Source organism: Ornithodoros turicata, chromosome 2 (genome assembly GCF_037126465.1).
Source record: "Ornithodoros turicata isolate Travis chromosome 2, ASM3712646v1, whole genome shotgun sequence".
NCBI lineage: Eukaryota > Metazoa > Arthropoda > Arachnida > Ixodida > Argasidae > Ornithodoros > Ornithodoros turicata.
In genome coordinates, this window is record NC_088202.1 from 148,502,337 (window position 1) to 148,519,911 (window position 17,575).

At 43.4% G+C, this 17,575-nt stretch overlaps 2 protein-coding genes across 5 annotated transcripts in view; one reads left to right on the top strand and one right to left on the bottom strand.

The window, feature by feature from the left end:
* LOC135386352 (fasciclin-2-like) overlaps positions 1–17,575 on the top strand; it is an 87,357-nt gene that overhangs the window by 22,960 nt on the left and 46,822 nt on the right. The gene's annotated exons all lie outside the window — the stretch shown is intronic.
* Positions 7,001–16,997, bottom strand: LOC135386351 (uncharacterized). Its single transcript, XM_064616212.1, has 12 exons — positions 16,813–16,997; positions 16,469–16,515; positions 14,022–14,218; positions 13,370–13,549; positions 12,207–12,359; positions 12,030–12,122; positions 11,895–11,975; positions 11,735–11,833; positions 11,328–11,420; positions 11,056–11,246; positions 9,941–10,106; positions 7,001–7,176 (listed from the first exon to the last, which is right to left on the bottom strand). Exons 2-12 carry the CDS (start codon positions 16,471–16,473, stop codon positions 7,046–7,048), a joined length of 1,389 nt encoding a protein of 462 aa, XP_064472282.1. The 5' UTR covers positions 16,474–16,515; positions 16,813–16,997; the 3' UTR covers positions 7,001–7,045.

Consider the following 17,575-nt stretch of genomic DNA (forward strand, 5'->3'; position numbering starts at 1 on the left):
ATTAACGGGATATGGTACAGAATAAGAAATAGCAAATAATGCTCCCCTGCGAAGAACGTCCTTCCAGCTTGACGCCGTTTGCCCTCTCTCCCATTCGTTTTTTTTTTTCTTCTTCTTCTTCTTCTTCGTTTCCTTGGAAAGGTACGCCCGATGTCGTCCCGAATTTTCTGGTAATTATTGACATCCTGACGGCAGGTTTTAGTGTGGGGGGAGGGGGGAGCGAAAACACTGCTCACAGAGACCAAGTTCCGTCCCGTGTTATGTTGAGCATTCACAAGGTACGGAATAGCGGAAGTGGCGTCTTGGCAGACGACACGTAGCAGACGACGGCGTCAGCGTCTTTCCTGTCGTCTGCTACGGAATATCTTGCGGCTGTGTCGCAGGATATTCCCCGCGGTTAGCAGTGTACGTGTGACCACTGAGCGCTCGCGCTCAGAAAGCTATGACGTTTTTCGCGTCTTCCGCTTCTGCGGGGAATGTCGCTCGGCATTTTTTTTCGTCCCAAAAGTGCTTAGACATTAGACGTAAACGAATTTTAAAGATCAGCACCGCTTTCGCAGCTGCAGAATCTCCAGCGGCATAATGACGTCATACTCTAAGCGGAGAGAGAGAGAGGAGAAAGGCGCCGTCCAGACGCCCGCGCATTCCATTTCTCAAGGTCGCGCCCTCATTGGTTCTTAGGAAGTGACGTTTTCTCGTTTCTCCAGAGAGGGAACTCCGGCATCTGGCGTCTGCTCTTGTCACGCGTTCCATCAAATAACGGTCAAACTACGCCGCTATTTTGCGTGGGATTTTCGATACCGTGGTCAGTGGTGCACGAGGAAGAAAATGACGGTGTAGTTTCAAAATGGACTGGAACGATGGCCCGCTTTAAAGGGGACACACTTCTCCCGTATGGCGGACTGAAATGCCGTAACCTTGAGAGGAACACAGAAAGAACGGGATTCATCTTTCGCGTTGTTCGCGATTCATGAGCGAAAGAAACCTCCGCTTTTTCGAGAAGGCCGACATTGGTCTGACTTGGTTTGACTTTGTTCTCATTGGTCTCCTGAAATGATTTGTCCAATCATCATTTTTACGGCCCCTCTGCATTGTCGGGCGTCTTGAGAGGGAAAGCTCGTATTGCCCTTTCTTTCTCTCATAAATCGATTACTTCCTTTCATTTTATGTTGGTGTTAACAGTGATGGCCACTAACTACTTCTACAGTAGCTTAACTATAACTACTAACTACTTTGTGATTGAGTAGTTTAACTAGTAGTTCAACTCCTTTTCAGGGGAGTAGTTAAAACTACTTTTTTAACTACTGCAATGTAGTTTAACTACATCTATAACTACTTAACGTTGTCCACCAACACCAATCCCTCGTAGTGTTCTTGGACACCTACATATGAATCACGAGCAATAATAAAGTTTGGCTCAAACCATTGCTACGATCATCAAATACAAAGCTTGCGGCGGGATTCTTTCTGTGTCTACGCGATAAACTAAGTTGCAGAATTATTTCGCAGCAAATGAGGCTTCACTAGACAAGCATTAAAAGTGAAGATTTAGTACACATGCACGACACAATTGCTCTGCACCTCCGTTCTCATCAAACAAGTAGCTCAAGGTAAAAGTCGGAAGCACAATCGTGCCGTAAAGCTTGCAGCAAAATCGGAAGTAGTTGGCGCCTTCAGTAACCTAACTACTGTAGTTAACTACTTAAAATAGTAGTTTAACTAGTAGTTGCCACTACATTTCTGCAAGTAGTTGATAACTACTTTTTAACTACAATCAGGTAGTTTAACTACATGTAGTTAACTACTGGCCATCACTGGGTGTTAACATATATCGGCCATCATTAGTGTGATCCCGTGAGGAGAAATTTTCCGCAAAAGAGGAGGAGAAATCCCATGTCGTTTGAAAGAAGAGGAGGGCAGGGAGAAAAGGGGCTCTGGCTGAGAAAGCCTTTTTCTCAGCCTGGTTTCATTCGATTGCAGCTTATAAAGGAGCACTAAAGTCCGTAGTAGCGGCAGCCCGAGCTACTACCCACTGCAAGCGGAACAGTTAGCTAGCTAGATAGATAAATTTATTTCACACTCGAGGTGTTGGAAATCGGGGCAACAAGCCATGTGGCTTGACTAGGTCCTGACTTCCTTACATTACATTTTCAATATTTTATACAAACCCATAAAAATCAGTACGGGTCAGATTGCAGATGTGTGCACACAAGATGCCAGAGCAGCAGTGTCGGCACCGTTACTGTAGCGCTGTGTTGTGTGATTGTGAAGCTGGCGTGGACACTGTTGGTTCGTGTCGTCTTTTCGTGTGCTCCTCATCCTCGAGGAAATGTTATCAAAGTTTGTGATCAAATGTTATCGAAGTACCAGTTTGGAACAAATCTTGTTTTCAGATCTTCATTGGCATATATGGGATATTTCATATTTTTCTGACATATTCATTTGTCATTTTGACGTGAAACTCGTCGTTCTACACACCTCCCAGTCAGCACGCATCGCGGAATAGCGCTTGATTGTACTTGTTACTGCATCGCTGTAATAGTGTATTTGAACTAGTGAGCATAGAGTACAAGAACATGCCTGCTCCCAGCAGCCTATGGGTCCCACAAACACAAACCCCTTTAGATCCCCTTTAACTGTACATATAACACTCTCGCGTCTTCGAACGCTGGTGCATTTAGATAAGCCAACGGTAGCGAGTTGTGCCAGTAAGTCGCACACTTTTCAGACCGTATTGTAATCGACGGGCTTCCTTGCACAATGAAGCGGGGCCAACGGGGTAGAAAAAAAAAAGATAAATTATCCAATCTGCTTTTGCGCAAAATGTTTCGCATGGAGGTTGCGATGGGACATTAGAAATCATACGACAGACTCGTGTTTGGGGCCAGATTGTCACCTTAATCCCTTAGCATCGTGGCAATATTGCGTTTTGCAATTGCGTTTCAATATTGCATGCTCTGTAGGAGCTGTCAGTGTAGCCCGGCTTTTGAAAGAACTCAGGTAATAGGAATAGGAAAAGGAAAAAGTCAGCTCAAAAGAGAGATGGTCGAAGCGGCTGAAATAAGAAGTGGCGCTTCCAGTTGTATTAGTGAAGCTTCTATTTTTCTGATGGATGAGGAACTTGGAATTGGATGGAAATTAATTTTTATTTCGATCGATAGTGGATTTTTTTTTTCCCCACTCGTGTCATCCATTGTCACTTGTGTTAGTTTTGTTTTCACGTACCTAAAAGTGTCATCCTGACGCATATGACACATCTTATCTGACACACTTGTACTTGTTTTGACATGGTGGAACAACAATGTTCTTGCACACATGAATGTGTGTGTGGGGGGGGGGTTCCTATCATTAAAGTTAAGTTGTAAGTAGCGTTTAGTGCGTGTGCTTCCTCTCCTTTGTCCCGTCTGTATGTGCTTATCCCTTTTCGCACATTTTGTACGTTTTCATATTTTGACTGCGCATGCACCGGCTGAATCGCCAGTCGTATGCGACAACTGCCGGACGCCTACTCGTTCGGAATCTACGGAATCTACAATGCTTGTTTCATTGCCGCTCTCATTTTCCGAGAACCGTAAAAAGATTGTGGCCAAGACGTCCGATGTGCCGGGACCAGAGGTGGACAAATGCCCTTACGACCTTTGACCTCACCCTCAATATTTGCCAGCAGAGGTTTCTCCTGACCTCACTTCAGTCTTTTTCCTGAAGATTTCCCTCACCTCGCCTTACCTCAGTGTTCTGCCTGGAAATTTTCTTCACCTGTGCATCACTGCAATGGTGGAGCAAAAACGTGCAAATGGACTTTACCTCTCACTTAAAACCACCACATAACCTGCTGCAGGCCAGTCATAAGTGTCACAAAAATCCTGCTTTCGATTAATCGGGATTATGGTTGGCTATGAACTTGTCGTACACTAAAGCTCTGTGTAAATGCTAAATGTGGGGGGCGCTTTACGGGGCGTGGGGCGGTACCGAAAACTGTAACTGAAATGAAAACGGCAACGGTGGTACTGGAAACAAATAGGGGCCGGTAACAGAGGTGGTAACGGAAATGAAAAAGATTCCGTTCCTTTCCCTGCTGGCATCTGCTCCGAAGGGCCTCGTTCAACTAACGGGACACGCGGTCACATTCTCTCCAACAACTTAATTTTTCTATTCTCATACGCACGCACATACATACAACACAGTATGAATACACGGTTATTCGTTCAGCCGACGCTCTCTTTTTGTACAGTCTTAACCAGTGATGACCACTAACTATCTCTACAGTAGTTTAACTATAACTACGAACTACTTTGTGATTGAGTAGTTTAACTAGTAGTTCAACTACTTTTCAGGGGAGTAGTTAAAACTACTTTTTTAACTATAACTACTTAACGTTGTCCGCCTACACCAATCCCTTGTAGTGTTCTTGGACACCTAAGTATGAATCACAAGCAATAATAAACTTTGGCTCAAGCCATTGCTACGATCGTCAAATACAAAGCTTGCGGCGGGATTCTTTCTGTGCCTACGCGATAAACTAAGTTGCACAATTATTTCACTGCAAATGAGGCTTCACTAGACAAGTATTAAAAGTGAAGATTTAGTACACATGCACGACACAATTGCTCTGCACCTCCGTTCTCATCAAACAAGTAGCGGAAGCACAATCGTGCCGTAAAGCTTGCGGCAAAGTCGGAAGTAGTTGGCGCCTTCACTAACCTAACTACTATAGTTAACTACTCGAAATAGTAGTTTAACTAGTAGTTGCCACTACATTTCTGGAAGAAGTTGATAACTACTTTTTAACTACAATCAGGTAGTTTCGGTTCGGCTCGCGTTCGGCTCAGGGAGAACCCCCCCCCCCCCCTACTCCCGCACACACGCAGACAAAAAAAAAATCTGTCGGTGGTCGGGACATTTATATGGGGATTGGAACCGGTACTTTTTCGGTCCCGGTTTAACCAGTTCGTGGGCAGTAATTTTGTTACATGAAAGCGAGCTCACGCTCACCGTACACGGTTGTAAGAGAAGGGTGTCAGATAATCATTTCAGGTGAGTCAAAAAAAGGTCGGTCAGTAGTACAATTATTTCACCTCATAACCGATTCCCGAACCGGTAACCGTATGAACTTTTTTTTTTTTTTTTTCGGTTCAGGACAAGCAAAAAAATGGTTCGGGTTCGTCAGAAAATGTTTTTTTTTCCCCCGTTTTCAGTTCCGGTTCCAATCCCTGGTTTGTGGGAGCTGAATGACCACCGTATTATTTGTTGACAACAATTTTGTTGACAACTGATGCCTCATCTCATCTCAAGTTTCATTTATCGGGATCTTTCACTATCTGGACATTTTCGCTGGGAACGGCAAGATCCGGATAAACTGGGGTCGACTGTACTATGGTGGTGCTTATCATCCAAGTAAAAGGATACCACTACTCTACTCAAAGCCAGCTCAATGCTTGCGTTGCTACATATTTGATGAAGTAACGCGATATTGCTAACACCTACCAAATAATGGTAATACATAGTACCAGTAATTTTCTTCTACTATGTCCTCATTCCGGCGACACGCAACACGAACACGTGACGCTTGCAACCAACGTATATTATTTCACGTCATTTTGCGCATTTCATTGTCTTGTGCGATATAATTTTTCAAGTAAAAGTCCGTTCTTCTGCTACAACTATTTGAAATGTCTACCTACTGGCACCAGATTGATGGATTTTTCTTGCTGTCTCCCGCATTAGATTGATCGCACCTTTTCAAACACATTCATCTCCAGACAGGGTTCATTCTTTTAATTTTAATGACTGTCTTACCAACCTTCAGTGTGTATGATTTTTGGCAACTATCAGATGAGAAGTAACAGATCACAGATCACTCTCCCACAGTGGAACTAAGTACGGCATCATCAAAAAGGTGTTGGATTCGAACCACATTTCCTGATCGTCTGTCATCCGCACCACTGATCAGTGCTCCTCCAGTGCTCCTTTTACTGCCTCCTTTCATATCTGCCTCTTTCGACAGGAAATAACCTTCTAGAAGAAAAACTACACTATTGTTCATTGTACTCGTTAGTGCTGAACTTATGGAAGTAATTGAAACCACACAGGGTCTGTTGAAAATGGTAATATTTTTGTTGGTTGGTAACGCATCGTTAAAATTGATAAAAAACGCAATGCAGGATACACAGAAGATGGACCTAACACAGAGCACGGAACTAGCAACCAAACCTGATTTTCCTAAAACAAAATCCCCATATATGCATCTCCTCTTCTTGAGTTGGAACCTGTATTCTTGGTAGTAAGATGAGGTCATGGTTCCCACTGGTCCCTGAAACCCTGGAATTTGAAAATTCAATATTCAAGGTCTGGAAAACCTGGAATTTTTTTCGTCAATTTTTTTGCAATAGGAATCTGCAGCAAGAAATTAATGGCGCCCTCTATTCTATTTATAGTTTTTTTCTTTCTGTACTATAATATTGAAAATCCAATAGTTGTCAGTCGCATCCGTGAACTGATAATTGTGCAGTCGTCATGTATTCTCTCATGTGATACCTCTAGCTTATAAATAGTTCAGCAAATTACTGAAGCCCCAGTCATAAACTGTTTTATATCCAGTCAGAATGATGTCTGAACCTCGAAAGGACGTGGAAAAAAAACTTTGAATTTTTGTTGCGAAAATACTCCAAAAGCCGCGAGATGACATAACGAAAGAAAGAGGAGGACCCCGACTTAACGTAACAAACAACAAACTTTAAGCAGACGTTTCGCCTGTCATACGACAGGCATCATCAGTGCAAGACCCAAGCAACGTACCAAATTTGGCCCAATGATGGGCCAAATTTGGCAAGCCAAACTGGCCATCGATGGCCCATGCTTGGCCAAACAGCACATTTCCGGTATGGGTTTCGTTCCTTGGCCAAAGACCCCGGCATCATTTGGCTGGCCAATCACTGCCCAAACACATCAATTATTTAATGAAATCTCATTAGTACACAGGCAGTGACATGCTGTAGATCAACTTTATTTGTATTTATTTTGGCACGTAGAAATATTGGTTACATAATCATTGGTTGGATGCTTGTTTCCTTCGCTGCGAGCGACCCCCATTCCGATCGGCTGCAAAATACAGCCATTTCTTTACTACATTTTTTATGGTGGCATCTGTAGCATCCTTGAAGTTTATACGCACGGACCCTGAAAGAAAGAGATGCAAAATATCTGTTCTGAGAAGGCACGAGAAAGTGCTCATTAGGCAAGAGGCTGCGTATCATAGTTGTCAGCTATGAGGAAGATGTACTACGTCCCACAGATATATTCAGGGAACTTTCGAACGAGCACAACACAATGCAGAAACAAAGTAGTGAAGGAATCACTTGAAGTCTTTTTTTTTTCTGCAGTTCCCAGTGCAGAACTCAAAGACGTAAACTGGGACAGAGTGGGGCAGCTGATTTAAGAACGCCTGTGTGAACCTTATCCTTTGTTGTCTCCTTTTCAAAGCAAGAGTTTGCACATTTCCTGTCATTCAGCAGGCCAACCTTTTTTGTGGAATGTACATAAGGAAAATATGTCAGGAGAGTTCGTAGGCAAGTGTGAACGTGAACTGGTGGAAGCCTTTGAAATGAAAAGGGGAAAGAAAAACACTGTCATAACTGGCCTGTCAGTGTCCCGTCTTTATAGCTTATGGAAAAGAGTAACTTCTTCAATAGATTTAATATTCTATGAAATGTTGGTTATTTCTGACGTTTGAAGAGCGCAGTAGTCACAGTTAAAATACTTTTTACAAAAGAAACTATTCAAGATGTTACCTATTCAAAAACAAATAAAGTTCTATGCTTTGTAAATGAACATCTGGGATTGTTGAAAGTGTGTCCAGCATGTGTGCAGTAGAGGGAGTTTCACGGCCTTATCAGCCTCGTACCTCACGAGTTTAAGGGGGGACGTGGCTTTCAAGACCAACTTTTTTATTTTTGGGGGGATCTTGATGAAAATTGGTACAGATGTGAATTATGCATTCTTAATGATCATATTCCAATTTCAAAGTGATAGCTCTATTAGTTTTTTGTTTATAATTTTTTTTATCTTTCATACTTCACACATTTTGCAGAGTGCATGGAGAATCTAAAAATTGTGATAGAAAGGTGCTTTCACTTCTGTTTCATACCTAGGTGTGTGCTGCATGCAATGACATTCTTAGATTTTTTTTATTCCCTGCTGAAAAATCTTTGGTTTGTGTTTTTCACAACCTGACTGTGGAACACAAAACTTATATGCACACATTTTATCAAATCAGAAATACTGTGCTTAGAAATCTGAGAAAATATGAATGTCATTGCATACAGTGCTGTTCTGTGACTCTCTCAAAACAAACAGCACCAAAATCAATGCAGCTGTTGCTGAGCTATCAGCTCTGCAAGCAGAGCAGGTAGGCAAAAAACATGTTTTGCGAAAATGAATATTTAAGTTCTATGTTGAATTTCTCACAGTAGATTGCCCCAGTGTCATAATCTTTCGTGTCCTTGCCCTGCTGGGACTTCTTTGCCCTCTGCCCTTTCACTTGGTGGGCTTTCCCAGCCTTCCTATTATGTAGGCAGTCCTTTTCTGGAGCTCGGCGTAGTGCGTGCGCCCCAGGTTTTATGCCGATTGAGGAACATAACTCTGTGTACGCTCGGACGGTCCCGCTGTTGAAGCGACATATGGCCTCGCGCACCGCTGTCTCCACTGCCACCAGTGAGGCATGCTCATCTTTAGACAGCAGTGATCAGATCACAGAGTGCAAACTTTCCGCAAACAAACCGCATTTCCTGCAGGTTACAGCAAGCTGTACCGCTATCCCGTGTCGTGTGCCTGGCACCACTGTCACTTCGGGTTCCAAACACTTCTGGCACAGAATTTCCTTTACTAACTCATTCAATGCTGATAGCTGGCACATCAAGAACTCTTCTGTACCTTAGGTGCCTTCGGGTTCTTCACTTTCCGCCGATCAGTTTCAGTTTTCGCTCTCTCGCCGTCATTGCACTCAGCGATGCCTGTACGGACGCAGACAACCCGCGTGCATACTCCTGTGACACAAAAGTAGGTTCCAGGTGTGCTTGAACTGTGCGACACGTTCGACCCATGCTAGTAGATAGCATCAGAGCACTTTCATCACTTGCATGAGTTGCAGGTGAAGCGTCCGCAATGCTAGAATCTTGCTGCGCAACAATCATTTTCGGATTCCGGCAGAACGACGGCAGTCTTCTTCGCCGTCCGCGGGGATTTCCTCTTACGAGCCCCGAAGTGGTGCCTTCTGTGAAACTTCGACTTCGACGATCGTTTGTCCATAATCGGGCAAGTAATTTGCTAATAGCACAGAGAAACGCAGATATCAGAACTTTCCCAGCCGGCGGGCGCACGGAGGAATCAGTCATCCCGGCGGCGAAAGAGCTCGTAACCAAGGGCAACTGCGGAGCGGACCAATCACAGAACGCGAAAGTGCAGGCAGCCAATAGCTTCCGTGCTGGGTGCCCTCAAACTATTGCAACTTGGGGCTAGGCTATTCATTGGAGGAGACAGCTGAAGCGGGAATTTTGAAGACGAAAAAATTCCCTTTCCAACAGTGCCAAGATGGCGGCGCCCAGTGCTCAAGTTCGGGAGCTACGTACATCGGAAAATTGGCCTTTTTTTCGACAATTTTGACGCGCATCGTGCTACCATGTCTCAGAAAAACATTTTTTGGGGGCATTTAGAGATTATTTTGAGCTGAAATACTTTGAGATCACACAGAACATGGATTATAGAGACCAAAAATACAGTTTTCCAAAAATCGATTTTTTGACATTTTTTTAAAGTTGAAAGCCGCGTCCCCCCTTAACACTCATAGGGTATTGCCCATAACTATGAGGTATTGACCAATCTATTTTGAATAACATGTTTAACTTATGAGTACCCTAGAGCAGAACAAAGAAAAAGGTACACAAACCTAATATCATCTTGATGACATTGGCCAGTTTCGAGAACGAATGCTTTTCCCCTTGCGAGCCCTTCCAGCTGCACCTTAGTGCCAACTGGTTTGATACAATGTCACGCAGTACAGCCCTCACGGCACCCCTCTCATCGCTGCCGCCTTTCGTAGCAAAGAAGTTTACCTAAAACACACAATGGAAAGTCACATGCAACACATGAAGAAAGCCACTGCTGAGTAGCTCCACTTGAAAGCAAACGATACAAAGCAACAAAATAGAACAAATCAGGAATCGAAATATATATGCTTATTTCCAAGTGCAGATTTAAGTGATTTCAGGAATATAGCAGGCACTACAGCAAATTGAACTGGCCTCTGTAGTGCAAGTACACTTGATCCAGCACACATGTCACAGTGGCTGTTTCACTACAACACATATTAAGTATGTTCCATAGGTTATGTCAAACTGTCGTCCACTGTGGTGAACTGCACTAGAATGGCCAGTGGAATTCAGTATTATACATGGTGTTTATTCTAAGACTTTACAGTATTTTTACAAATAGATACGCAATGACGTACTAGATACAAACTTCACAATGCGTAGATGACGTTTGTGCAGTTCAATTTTAGGACCAGACAGACATTCTCTGGATGAAAGTGTGCAACTATGAGACGACTAGTTACCTCAATTCCTCAACTAGCTTTTTAATTACGAAATTTCGGGCAAAAGCGAGACAGCAGGTTGAGATGCTATGCCAGCTGCAAGCCATTTTACATTTAACAAATCCTGAAACACATACGTTCGGTGAAATATCTATCTGCAAATGGTGATATGCAAATAAGCCAAACCTGCAGCGACCGGGAACACTGGGAGTACAGTGCTCATTTCACATCAGAAAGCGACGTGATTCACAACGATGGAAATTGGCGAAGGTGCCGCCCAGCTGGCCAGATAAGCCTTCGGCGCTCCTCAGGAGCGTATTTTAGGTTTTGGGTCGTTTGCATATTACAATTTAGAGATGGCTATTTTAACACATGCAAGTAATTAGAACTATGTGAAATCTGTTGGACCAATGAAATCAACAAACACAAACTGTGATGTTATCTCCAAAAGAAGGAATTTAATAAATTACCATAGAAGTTAGGTTCCTCTCCTCCTGGAGGTAGGCGTCTAAATCCTCCAACATTTCGAAGGCAGTGGCAGGTATCATGGGGCAGTCCTCAGGAAGATTTAAGGGTACTTTCCCATGGACGCATCGCTTGTTCATTTCACGTATTTCCAGCAAAGTTTCTTTGTTATGCAGAAAAATCCTGCTTTCGAATACTGTGCAAACACAAACAACAGGAATAATGAAACACTGGCTTGCAATGCACACTACAACATAGCAAGTATAATGTCGCCCACCTTTAAATCTAGACTCAAGAGTGGAGATTTTCTCCAGTAGTGTCTTCAACAGATGATGACTTTCCTGGTCTTCTAGTGCATGTTGTGGTGTCCCTATAGAGCAAGAGCAGAACACGAATGCAATATCCGTGTCGTTTCAGTTGAACCAAATTGCAAAAACAAAAGACAAACTAGTTACATTAGCACAGATTTGATCTGGGTGTAAGGTATCCTGACTTTGTGGCCAACAAGAGCAAGGTCTTTTGCCCAACAGAATGGCTAAGTGGCTAATTAACTAATACATTCTGATTAATTTGTTAAATATTAGTCGAGAGAGTACATTTATATGCTTTATGCACACAAGTACCATTGGTGCTCGGGTTATTGTTCTCAATAACTGGCAGGAAGGTAGCAAGGGCCGCACATACCATAACGAGGCACTGAAGGTTCCCATGATGATGGCTGCGATAGTCTGGCAGGTGGATCACTGTAATGCACACCATAAGTATGCGAGGAGAGTTGCAATCCTATAAGATGTGTTAAAGGATGGTTCGTCAATGTAGGAAAAATACCATCAAACGTCCCCACCATATCCTTGAGCTGTGCTCCGTGGAGCATACACGGATGTAACTCTGTCAGGAGATGGAGATCTCATATCCAGTCGTGTGCCTGAAAGTAGGATGAAGTCTGTAGCACGGCCCCATTCTTCAAAACTACGCTTACCTGCTCCGTCGGCTAGCACATGGGTCTGCTCACGAAAATGATGTGCTGGACGAGCAGTGTGAGACTCCTGTGGAATGTCTGGGCAGGAATCGTCTATGGTAAATACACATATAGAACAAGCTAAGTACTTTGTCTTTCAGAACAGTTAAATGTTTACTTTATGAAGGAAGTGCATACCATGTCTTCTCCCTGTAAAATACCCCGAATGCACGGCAGGAGGACGTGCACTTGTACCCTGCACTACTGGAGGATGTGAGTAGGTACCACTTATGGTAGGCACTGGAGGTGGAGGAGGAAGCTGATTTGCCACCATTGTCCGAGCTCGAGCAGCTAAGGAAACAGATCAGGCTAAAATAACTTGGCAAAAGAAATAAGGCATCAAGCTGTACACTTAATATCTGCAATCATGCTAAACTGCCAGAGAGCATAGCACTCCACTTTCCATAAAGAGAGAGAAAAACAAATGTGCGAGCTTACTATATCTACAGGCATTGAGTAGTACACATTTTGTATCAGCTTTGAAAAATTTAGACCTCTCTGTTACATAGTTTGTCATATTATTAAATTGAGCTTTGGCTTCAGCTTATGACAACTATGGCAGCCTGGTTCACTGAATTCTGGAAGAAAAATTCAAAGGCCTTTCATGAACCGGTTAAGGACCATTCATCATTTTGCCTGTGATGTGAAACACAGTTTATGACCAGGGCGTCACCAGTTCATGTTAAAGATTATAGGACAGAAAGGTAAACTGATCCACATAACGGATGGTGCTTTACGTTCTCGCTGCAGATTCCTAAATCGTAAATACATGTTAACAATTCCTAAATACTTTGTGCAAATAGCACTAACTCTTTTGACTATTTAACACTAGTTCTGACCCTGGATAAGCATAATTTTGCACTAGCAGCTCTATGAGAAAAATATAAATAAATAAAAGCATGCGAAAGCATGACTTTTGTTATGGTTTAAAAACTCCAGGGTTTCCCAGATGTTGGAAATCGCATTTCCAAATTTCGAGTCATTCAAGGGTATGAAGGACCAGTAAAGTACTTGTACTGGAACATCAGTGGAACCTTGATGCTCAAAGAAAAAAGTGGAACATTTATGTAGTGTATGCATGCATTATAATAAGTAAGGCAATCAGATATTGTGTGAAGCCTTAAAGACAACGACACTGGCCACAAGCTACCGTATAAGGAACATAAAACGTTTGATGTCACTGCAGATAAATCAGCAGCACAAGATCACAGCCCAGTCACAGTACCATGCCACGCAAATGTGTGGAAACAAGGATACCAAGCATAATATAAAGTATAATCATCAATTTTAAATTTTCTTACCACGCTTTTCTGATTTTCTCACAATCTGTTTCGCCTCATCTCCATCTGAGTCACTTTCAGTGCTAGAGAAAATTACACGTTTTCTCTCCTTTCGTGTTTTCTTATGTACCTCGGCGTCGCTCTCAAGGTTTGACGTGTCCTCAGCCAGAGCTAACTTCTCCATGGCTTCGTCAATATCATCTATGGAGATTTAAACATAGCTGATTAGGAGGGAATTAATACTAATCATAGTAGGCTCTTGCAACATGAAACAACACAAATCAGCATATCTTGAGTTGTGGTTTGCACGACACATAAATGCATCATAGACACAGGCCAACAGGTGGGAGACATCTATGAAGAAATATAAGTCCGAGCTTGGGCGATGCTCTCAAGTCCTCCTTCAGTGTGCTGCCCTAGCTTAAGCTTAACCCTAGCTTAAGGTTATTTTTCTTCGCTGTTCACATCCTATTACTTGGCAATAGCAATGCAACCCTACTGTGAGCGATACAGAAAAAAAAGGCAAACATGTTCATGAAATGACAGCAAATATGAACTTCCTGTGAACAAGACACCTTACCGTTAATGTCATTTTACAACTCTTCCACTGGATTAGGCTAAGTATCAACAAGAACATGCGATCAGGCATTCTATATTTGATCTCTCTTCTTACCTGTGGTGCAGAGAATACGGATTTTGTGTTTTCCCCATGAAGGCTCTGGTGGATGGTGGCATTTTAAAAGCTTGAGGATCTCCAATTTTGAGGCTCTTGATGGCCAGGAGGAATATAATCCATCATTTCTTTCCAACACCCAACTTGATGACACGACGTACGTGCTGCGGTCACTCAAAAATTCGACGAGATGGAAACTACAAAACAATAGAAGGACTTAGGATAAGATACATTAGGATAGGATAGGAACAATAGGAAGGATGTTATCCTTCACTGCAGCGAAAAATGGAACATCGGAAAAAATGCCAGCTTACTGCCGCATGGAAAACACATGCCCTTGCATACAACTTCTGAAGGCTGCACTACTGTGAGTGACTGTTCTAGATCAGAAACGAGGAATACGGAGAGTAGTGAGGAAGGACATGGAAATGTGTACAGATTTTCAACTCGCTGAAAGACCTTGCCTATGAATTTAGGGTGTGCGTCTTGCACAACAATATTGCAGACGACAAACACCCGCTCACCAGGCAACAACAGATACCTGTCTCTTTTATGTGTACTTATGTGAGAGCCAAAGAAGTGTGCCTTACTGTACTGTTGCTCAAAGCCCTGAACAAGGGGCCCACGTGCGTGTGCAGATGTAGGATATACTTCACAATGTGCATGGCTTTCTTCTCGTGAAACAGAAGGCCTTACTGCCATATACTCTACCATGCGCCTATGCAGCTGTTCAAGAGGTTTGAACCCAGATCTAACATGACGCTTTATGACCTGCATGAAGTTTTCAAACGGAAAACTACTAAACATATCCAGTGGTCCATGCAGTCGACTGTCATTTGCAAGGTGTATCAATGAGTGAACGTTGTACACGACAAATTGTTTCCCATAAACTGACAGAGACTGCTCTACATAATAGAACAGAAGCTGCTCCGCATATCCCAAAAGATGTCTACGAGCTGGGCTTACGAGAATCGCTATTGCAACATGCAGCACAAGGAAATGTTGATAGACGTCAGCCCGCAGAATCTCCTGTAAAACCACAGGTCCAGCGTAGAGTAGGAAGAATCTAAATTCAGTAGCCTTCCATCGTTTTACCTCATTTAGCCCTCTGCATTTTCGAGGAAAGTCTGATGGAACGAAAGACTTGAGGTCTTCGAGAGCTCTCGAAATGGCATAGGCACTGCTTGTGTGCAACCTGTAGCCTAAAGAGCCATGTAACCATGCGTCTAACATCTTTTTTGTCACTCCGAGGCAAACTAAATGCATGTAGTCTAATGGGAATTTAGTAACCATTGGAACTTGGATTTCAGTGAGGGGAGACACACCAGTATGATGCTCAGGTTGTTGCTGGAGGGCAAATGAGTCGTCTGTGCGGAGAGGGCAGTCCAGCTGTGGGAAAATCATGCGGCCATCATATTCACCTTCTGTTGTGCATTTCTCACAACTGTGTGAACCACTGTGACTTTTAATGCATTTGATGTAAGATCGTGCTGGTGCATCACATATTATAGCTTTCAAGGAAACATGCACTCTCACGTTATCGTGCTCAAACCCATCAGAAAGCAATTCTCCCAATTCGCTAACAAAACGGGCCAGAAAATCAGCGATGGGGGGCTTACCATTGCCACAAAAAACACCAACCGGAAACACGGAGGAGCGATTTTGAACCAGTGAGTCACTGCAGACAAGACCAAGAATGCACCAGAATCCTACAGCACTGCTTTTAAAAAGGGGAAGACCATCGATATTAAACGACAGCTGCAAAGCACCTCTGAAGGCACTGCTGCCTGTCTCTAACAGATACTTCAAATTTGACACAATGCCAAAATGGACATAATGGCCAGTGGAGAACTGTATCACAGGTGTTGTATGTGGTGTGCAAAGGAAGGCCCGTGAAGTTCTAGGAAGTTCAGGAATGCGGCATTGGAGTATTTTCAGTAAGGAATCAACTGAAGTGCGTGGAATGTTGCTGTTGACCACCCATGTCCTTAGCTGCGAAACTGTGTCATGTTCTGTCTTACTTGGCCTAACTTCGCTCTCCTCGGATGATGAGTCACTAGTGTACTCGTTCAAGATTGTATTCTGGTCACGGTGGTCATCAGTACCAGGTTCATCAAAAATTGTCTCGTCGTCCTCTCCTTGGTGTTGATGCTCTACATCATGCTGTATTATGAATACAGTGCTGTCCTTCGACACCGAACCGGTATTTGACGTACTACAGGACAAGTGAGACTCCTCATGTGACCTAGATGTTTGACCATAATCAGGATTTTGCGCAGAGTCTACCTTCTTCAACAATGTTGAGAGCTGCACTTCTTGATCTATATGTTCGACACACACGCGCGCCTCTTTTAGGGCACGGTCATGCTGCTTGCGCCTCAAGCGCTTCCTAACATTACTAGAGTCGGCCATCACTGTGCTGGCTTCCAATACAACGCATAACTGACCTCATAGTTCATGCTCGAATGTTCCAGCAGGTAACACAAACAGGAACCTGAAAATAAAAAAAAATGTGCTGGTACAGTCCTCATAGGATATGCAGTGTCAAGATATGTCGGCACGCGACCAAGGAACAACAAAAACATTGTTGTCCTAAGTAAACCGAAGTGGTCAATCGTCACCAGCTTACAATAGGGCTAACGTGCAGTTCCTCGGACCCAGGCAATACGCTAATATCCAACAATATCGCCAGTATGAGAGCCACAAAATACAAATCGAAAGTGTCGTTGAGAATGAACGCTAAGTCGTGCAGGGTCCCAAAAACTAGCATTAAGAAACTACCAACACTTACCTTAAACACAGCCAGAAGCGCCTTTTCCAAGCAACTTCGCAATTCTTCGCTCTACCAAAAAGGACAAAACAAACCGCACGTGGATGATGGACGCGTCTTCAGCGTCTTCTTCTTCTGCACTTGGACGGACGCTGCTTTCGAAAGACATATCACATGTGCGCGCGCGTCCGTGGCTATGGATACGTGGTCGATGGATACGTGGCCGACACTAGCCGAGCGTTGCGATATCGATATGACGCTCGCGGTTGGTGAGAGCAGAAGGGCCGCATTACCGCCATCACCGACCGCAGCATCGTAAGCCGTGCATATTCCTGCAGTTAGCGGCGTTAGGACGCAAAGTAACGCTCTTCAAACTATGGCAACAGATCAAGCTGCACATTATATCATGTCGTTTTTTATATAATGTCGTTTCTGATTTGGTTATGGGATGGAAAGCAGAACAATTGTGCTATATCAAAGACAGGAAAGATATTCCGCCGACAACAGCGATCCCTTTCACCGCCACCACCAATATCCAAAAGTTTTGTAACGCGCTCAGATGAGTTCTTCCTATAATTAAGATTTCAAAGCTTATGATTGGTAGAAGCTTGGCCAGAGCGCTTGTAACAAGTATGGCAACCAAACTTGTTCCAGTCTTTGTTTGGCCAATGTTTGAAAAATCTAAAATTTTTCCTTTTTGGCCAAATTTTGTGCTGGCCAAATCGCTGCCATACCCTTGCCAATCGATGGCCTTTGGCCATTGCTTGCTTGGGGACTGAGCGGG

What these genes read in the sequence shown, in the direction of transcription:
- LOC135386351 (XM_064616212.1), bottom strand. An exon ending in GAGAAAATCAGAAAAGCGTG is followed by an intron (nt 12,360 to 13,369) that starts GTAAGAAAATTT and finishes CTGTTTCCTTAG; the next exon opens with CTGCTCGAGCTCGGACAATG. An exon ending in TTTTACAGGGAGAAGACATG is followed by an intron (nt 12,123 to 12,206) that starts GTATGCACTTCC and finishes TATTTACCATAG; the next exon opens with ACGATTCCTGCCCAGACATT.